Source organism: Myotis davidii, unplaced genomic scaffold (assembly GCF_000327345.1).
Source record: "Myotis davidii unplaced genomic scaffold, ASM32734v1 scaffold96, whole genome shotgun sequence".
Lineage (NCBI taxonomy): Eukaryota > Metazoa > Chordata > Mammalia > Chiroptera > Vespertilionidae > Myotis > Myotis davidii.
This window is the reverse complement of record NW_006289416.1, coordinates 3,205,630-3,213,007: the sequence shown is the minus strand read 5'-3', so window position 1 is coordinate 3,213,007 and position 7,378 is coordinate 3,205,630. Positions and strand designations below refer to the sequence as shown.

The 7,378-nt window shown below is 34.6% G+C and overlaps 1 protein-coding gene across 1 annotated transcript in view; it reads left to right on the top strand.

The window, feature by feature from the left end:
• SMCHD1 (structural maintenance of chromosomes flexible hinge domain containing 1) overlaps positions 1–7,378 on the top strand; it is a 132,474-nt gene that overhangs the window by 18,983 nt on the left and 106,113 nt on the right. The window contains exons 6-7 of the mRNA XM_015562675.1: positions 2,878–2,992; positions 3,111–3,230. Of these exons, the coding sequence (XP_015418161.1) occupies positions 2,878–2,992; positions 3,111–3,230 (235 nt within the window). The remainder of the gene's footprint in view (positions 1–2,877; positions 2,993–3,110; positions 3,231–7,378) is intronic.

The window sequence follows — 7,378 nt, the reverse complement described above, 5'->3', positions numbered from 1 at the left end:
GAGAGCAGGCCTAAGCCATCAGGTGGTCATCCCCTGAGTGGTCCCAGACTGCGAGAGGGCACAGGCTGGGTTGAGGGACCTCCCCCCCCTCCCCCCAGTGCACAAATTTTTGTGCACCGGGCCTCTAGTTAATTTATACTCCTACAACTTAAATTCACTTAGGAAAACATTTGGGTCTGATAGGTTTTTTGTGGGAGAAACTTTAAACTATTGCTTTAATTTCTTTCAGAGACTTAGAAGAATATTTAGGCTATTTCTTACTTATTTAGTTTTGGTAAGTCATTTTATTAGGAGTTAATCTTATTTCATTAAATTTTTCAAGTTTATTACCATATGATTGTTGGTAATGTTTTTCAAAGAACAGGTGTTCACTTTGATGAATTTTCTTTGTCATTTTTCTGTTTTCAAATTAATTGATTTCTGCTCTTATCTCTATTATGTCCTTTCTTTGAGTTTATTTTGCTGTTTGTAGAATCTTGATATGGAATCTTAAGATAATTGATTTGAGACCATTTCTAAGATGAGTATTTTATGTTGTAAATTTTCTTCTCAGGACTACTTTTGCTGCATCTCACAAGTTTTGATATGCTTTATTTTCACTTTCATTTTCAGTGTAATTCTTTTTTTTTTTTAAATATATTTTATTGAGTTTTTACAGAGAGGAAAGGAGAGAGACAGAGAGTTAGAAACATCGATGAGAGAGAAACATCGACCAGCTGCCTCCTGCACGCCCACTACCGGTGATGTGCCCGCAACCAAGGTACATGCCCTTGATCGGAATCGAACTTGGGACCTTTCAGTCTGTAGGCCAACGCTCTATCCACTGAGCCAAACCGGTTTCGGCTGTAATTCTTATTTTCCTTGCAACTTGCTCTTTGATCCATGGATTGTTTTAAGAATGTGTTGTTCAATTTCCAAGTGGTCTCAGTAGATTTTCTTGTTGGTATTTTGATTTCTAGTTTGATCTCAGTATAGTCAGAGAACATAATCTTTATGCTTTCAGTTCTGTTAGATTTCTTGAGGTTTGGTTTGTGTACCAGACAGAATATGGTTTATTTTGGTGACTTTTCTATGTGTCCTTGGAAAGGATGTGTATTTTGCTGCTATTTGGAGGAATGTTCTGTGAATGTCAGTTATATTCAATTGGTTAATAATATTTTCAGTTCTTTGATATCAATACAGATTTTCTGTGTGATGGCGACTAAGAGGAGAGGTATTGAAGTCCACTGTTTATTTGCAGGTTTATGTTTTTAGTTCTCTAAATTTTTGCTCTGCATAATTTGAACCTGTGTTTTTTTTGTGTATACATAAGGTTGTTATGACTTCTCGATGGATTGACCCTTTTATCATTATGTAATACTATTTGTCTTGCTCTAAAGCAGTGATGGCGAACCTATGACACGCGAACTCATTTTTTTAGTTGATTTTTCTTTGTTAAGTGGCATTTTTCTTTGTTAAATGGCATTTAAATATATAAAATAAATATCAAAAATATAAATCATTGTTTTACTATGGTTGCAAATATCAAAAAATTTCTATATGTGACATGGCACCAGAGTTAATTTAGGGTTTTTCAAAATGCTGACACGCCGAGCTCAAAAGGTTCGCCTCAAAATATAAGCAAGATCTCTAGGGACATCATTGGCCAATATGAGAAATAAATAGAATTTGGAATGAGACTGGAACCACTATTACACTAAATGGAAAGGTTAGAGAGCAGATGTGACACAGCTGTAAAGAATTAGAGAATAGAAAGATACGTTTAAATAACTTACCAATAAGAAACAACAACAGAAAAAAAGGAATGTATCTTTCTATTCTCTAATTCTTTACAGCTGTGTCACATCTGCTCTCTAACCTTTTTATTTAGTGCAGCCGTGGGCAAACTATGGCCCACGGGCCAGATCCGGCCAGTTTGAAATGAATAAAACTAAAAAAAAAAAAAAAAAAAAAGACCATACCCTTTTATGTAATGATGTTTACTTTGAATTTATATTAGTTCACACAAACACTCCATCCATGCTTTTGTTCCGGCCCTCTGGTCCAGTTTAAGAACCCATTGTGGCCCTCAAGTCAAAAAGTTTGCCCACCCCAGGTTTAGTGTAATAGTGGTTCCAGTCTCACTCCAAATTCTATTTATTTCTCATATTGGCCAATGATGTCCCTAGAGATCTTGCCTATATTTTGAGAAAACAGGGATGTCTCCTCTCTAGTGTGGTGCCAGTAGGAGGTTCACTTGGAGTTCTTCATTTGCCATAATACATGGAACTAAGACTCCCTTTAGTATAATGTCCATTATTCTTCAGACTATATTTTAATGAGTTTTGAAGCAATAAACAGTTTTGAAGGAAAGTTTATAGAGGTTTGGTAGGTAGGTAGATATTTAGTTCTGTTTGCTGAGAGATTTTTCTGACTTAACTAGACCCAAGAATTTGCATTTCTTCGAGTATGCAGTTGATGCTAATGTAGCTGGTCTGGTAAATAAACTTTGAGAACCTCTGTCAGTGGTCGGCAAACTCATTAGTCAACAAAGCCAAATATCAACAGTACTTCAAAATAGACTCGCCCAGGCTGAAAACCGACTTCTGCGCATGGGCCACGAAGTTTCAATAGCACTGTACGTGCGACCGCACGTGGTATTTTGTGGAAGAGCCGCACTCAAGGGGCCAAAGAGCTGCATGTGGCTCGTGAGCTGCAGTTTGCAAACCACAGGAGATGATGTCTCGATTTCTGGCTCTGATTCTTTTATCTTTGAAGAGGGCATCATTTGGCTTGGGGATCATTTTATTAACACTTAATAAAAGTGCTGTGACAGCTTCTTTTTGTGCCTAAGTAGCTGGTTTAAAATCACTGCATTAATTTAATGTTTTATTTTAGTGATCATTCAGGATATGTTCGACCAGTACCAGTGCCACGCAGTTTAAATAGTGATATTTCCTATTTTGGTGTTGGGGGCAAGCAGGCTGTTTTCTTTGTTGGACAATCAGCCAGAGTGAGTAAAAACTTTCTTGTAAATGAAAGTTGATCAGACTATTTTGAGGTTGACTCTAAATGTTTTAATCAGTTTAACTTTTATTCATTTTTAAAGTACTCTTCTTAATATTTAACAGATGATAAGCAAACCTGCAGACTCCCAAGATGTTCATGAGCTTTTGCTTTCTAAAGAAGATTTTGAGAAGAAGGAGAAAAATAAAGAGTCAATATATAGTGGATTTATTAGAAACAGAAAGGTACACTACATTTTAACTCAATTGTAAATGTTTTGTATGGATGATAGGACCAGAATATTTTTCCTAATTCTATCTAAGATACTAATGTAGCTTTAAAAAACTTGAAGGTATGGAATTTACAATTAAATTACTTTAATTTTATTCTTTTTTTCTTTAATCATGTGAATAGCAAAAGTGATTATTTATGTGTTTTCTCAGGCTGGAAGTTTTTAGACAAATTTTTTCGTAAAGCTGAGTAAGCCTCCTCGAAAGTGCTCATAAGATTGTAAACTTTTTTCCTTGCACTGACTGAGTTTTAAATCTTTGTTGTATAATCACAGAACTAGAGTGGAAAACAGGGATAGAATAATAGACTTTTAGGAAATCAGAGCTTTAGAGAAAGTAATGAACAGTTCATTTCTGTTAGAAATTTGCTTTCAAATTCTCATTTTAATAAGTAGAATGTTAATAAACTTGAATCTTGATCATGTACCTGATATTTATTATACTAGTATTCAATTTTTTTACTGTTCAAAACACTTCAGAATTTTTAATTTTAAAATCTTTATTTTAAAGTAATTTTGAGGTTTTTAAGAATTATTGTCTAATTCTAAAACTATATAAAAATTTTAAAGAAGTAAAAAATCTCAAATGCCATTAAAAGGTACTTAATGTTTAGTTGAATTTTCTTCTAGTCTATCTTTTATATTATATATAGTATGAACCCAAATTTTTAAAAATTAACATTTTAAATTAAACACGCTTTAAATAGCTTCATGGTATTTCTTGAGCTGAATGTACTATATCTTAACTATTCTTTTGAGTATATATAATTATAAATATATATAATTTATAGTATATAATTATAAAGATAATGCTGTGAATACCTTTGCATAATATTTTGCCTGAATTATAATGTTTCTTAGTATAGATCGTTAGAATTTTAACAGCTGTGACATACTATGAACTTTATGAATGTTCATAGTATATATTATAAAACAACTTTTCTGAAAGGTTGAACCCAAATCAAATATACTCCCAACAGCCGTATGTGGAAGTGCCTATTTAATCATTTTCTTATTTTAAAAGTGGAGAGGGTAGCAAAATGTTGACAATTTGATAGGTAAAAATAATACCTTTTCTTGTATTGCTACTGCGCTGACATTTTTTTTCCTGTTTGGTGGATACTTTTGCTTTTTTCTATTGCTTAACATTCTTCTCTGTCCAGGAAATTTCTTTATTTCGCTTATTTCACTTTTTTCTTTTGAAATTTATTATATTTATTTAACAGTTTATATATCTTAATGTATTTGCATAGTAGTATTCCATTTTATCATTTCTACATTACTTTACTATCACAAAGTGCTTTAAAGTATATTGGTGGAAATATTATTTGCCATGTTGAAATTGGTGAAAAAATAGGAATTGAGAATTTAACCCCTTCCCCAACAATTTTTTTGTTAAAAACGTTTCTTTTTCAGACTAATTTTTTTATTTTGGTTCTATATAGTATTTTTGATGCTGGTTATGAAAACAGTTTGTAACTCGTCTTCCTATAAACCATATTTTTTTACCATATTTTCTTAGTATACTCGTCGACGACTGAAAAAGAACATTTTGTGAAAACGAGTATACACGTTTCTGCCGGGGAAGGGGTTAAGTGATTTTCAGAACTGTATGCTGAGGTCTCTTGGGTCATCCTTTCTGACAGCTTTTCATGTGACTTGTACTTACTTCATCCCCGCAAACAATTCATGGGTACTAATGGATCCTTGGTCTTTTTAATTTTCTGACTTGTTCTTTCTAGCATACTCTTCCCCCCCACTTCCCGACTCCTCTTATACCCCTGACCTGTTAGCATTTGCTAAAAATGTGTGTGGGGTTGGTGGTTCTTGATCTGTATATAACCAACGGTCTTGCTGTTTGTGTGTGTGTGTGTGTGTCATTTGCTATCAACAGTTCTCAAATCTATTTCTTGTTAAATGACTGTTAAGATTGAGACACTGAATCAGGTTGAACTCTCTGTAAAGGAAGCAAACTATTCCAGGCACCTTAAAAAGAAAAGGATTTAGTAAAGGGAATTAGATACTTCCATGATTATTGGAAGTGATGAAGGAATGAACTCTAGGTTGAACCTTGTGGAATGATTTTAAGACTGTCAAAGTTGACCTGCAGGGGATGCTGCAACATAGTTTATAATCACATGGCTGTAGTAGGACCTGGGTCTGGAATTCAGAAACACACTACCTTACCTGTGATTTGGGGGTTGGAAAAGCCTTGCTGTCACAATTGCTCCAACACTGGAATATAGAATGTCTGGCATAACCAGTGCTGTATCAATGCTTATACTTAAAGCTGGAACCAGGATAATGGTCTTTTTAGTATCTTTCATCATTATAGAAAACCTTCAAGAATCCTCAGGAAATGGCTGCTGTTTCTTTTCCCCTTCAAAATCTTTGGCTAGTGCTTCTAATTAGGTAAAACCTGATTTGCATCCACAACCCCAAATGTAAGGGCGTTTGAGAAATGTGATTTTTGGTTTTCCATTCTCTGGAGCCTGGAAGGAAACAAAAAAAAAGGTGGTGTAAATGGGTGGCTGAGTACCATCTAGCACACTCATTTCCAGTTTCAATTGGATTTTCTTCTCCCAGGGTTCCATAAGTAACTTACTTTTGGTACATCTGAAATCAAACATTATCCTAACCTTTCTTATTCTCTCTTTTTCTTCTCATAACTACCGTTTTTAATTAACAGCATCCCCTGACCAAGCAGTTAGTAATTGTTAATCATTCACCACATTTAATTCTGTCTTTTGCCTACCCTCTCTTTTCCCTTTCATCATATTTAAAACTAGTGTGTTTCCCTTATATTCTCCAATCCTTCGTGTTCTGTTTGGTCTGGAATGTTCATATTGAGCTGTCTATTGGGTGACGTAAGTCTGTAGCTCTTGGTTCACATCTTTATAATGACACATTGTTTTATAATTTATTTCTCACCTCTTACTAGATCAGTGGTTCTCAACCTGTGGGTCGCGACCCCTTTTGCGGTCGAACGACCCTTTCACAGGGGTTGCCTAAGACCATCCTGCATATCAGATATTTACATTACGATTCATAACAGTAGCAACATTACAGTTATGAAGTAGCAACGAAAATAATTTTATGGTTGGGTCACAACATGAGGAACTGTATTTAAAGGGCCAGAAGTTTGAGAACCACTGTACTAGATGGAATTTGTAAGGAGGAAGGGCACTTTTTCATTTATCTTGAACCCTATCTCCTTGTGCCTAGGTGGACTCATAGGATTTGGAAGGTACTTGATAAATATTGGGATAATTAACCTGCATAATTAGTAAACCTAAACTATTCTTCTCACTAATAAGTGTATAAAAATATATAAAAATACATTGTAGCTGTAATATTAGTGATTTAGTGTAAGGGATGGTTCAATATTTTTGCAGGGTTTGTTTTTATTAAAAAAGTAGTAATACATGCTTATTAAACAAAAGAAAATGTCGCTTTCCTAGACATAATAATTCAGTGTGTATCTTTATAAGTTTTTAGTATGTGGCAACATACATGGTATGTGTGTGCGTGTATATATATATATATGTATATATGCATGCAATTTTTAACACATATAGATTCATAGTAAAAGTTAAGAAGTTTATAGCATTTATCCTCAAACACTCCCCCCAATCCCTTCTTCCCACTTCCATTCTGTAAGCTATAGATATTCTCAGAAAGTGAACTGAGGACCAGGATGATTTTATTACACAAGTGCCTTTACTAAGCCAACTGAGTTCAGACTGCATCCTAATTTTCTTTTTTGTTTTCTTTGTTGATTAAGGTATTACTTATGTGTCTTTATCACCACATTGCCCCCCACCCCACCCTGCTCATGCCTTCACCTCCCCTGGTATCTGTGTCCATTGTTTATGCTTATATGCATGCATACAAGTCCTTTGGTTGATCTCTCCCCCTTACCCCCACCCTCCCCTCCCTTCCCTCAGAGTTTTGACGGTCTCTGGATCTATTTTTGTTCATCAGTTTATGTTGTTCATTATGTTCCACAAATGAGTGAGATCATGTGATATTTATCTTTGTCTAGCTGACTTATTTCGCTTAGCATAATGCTCTCCATGTGCATCCATGCTGTTGAAAGTGGTA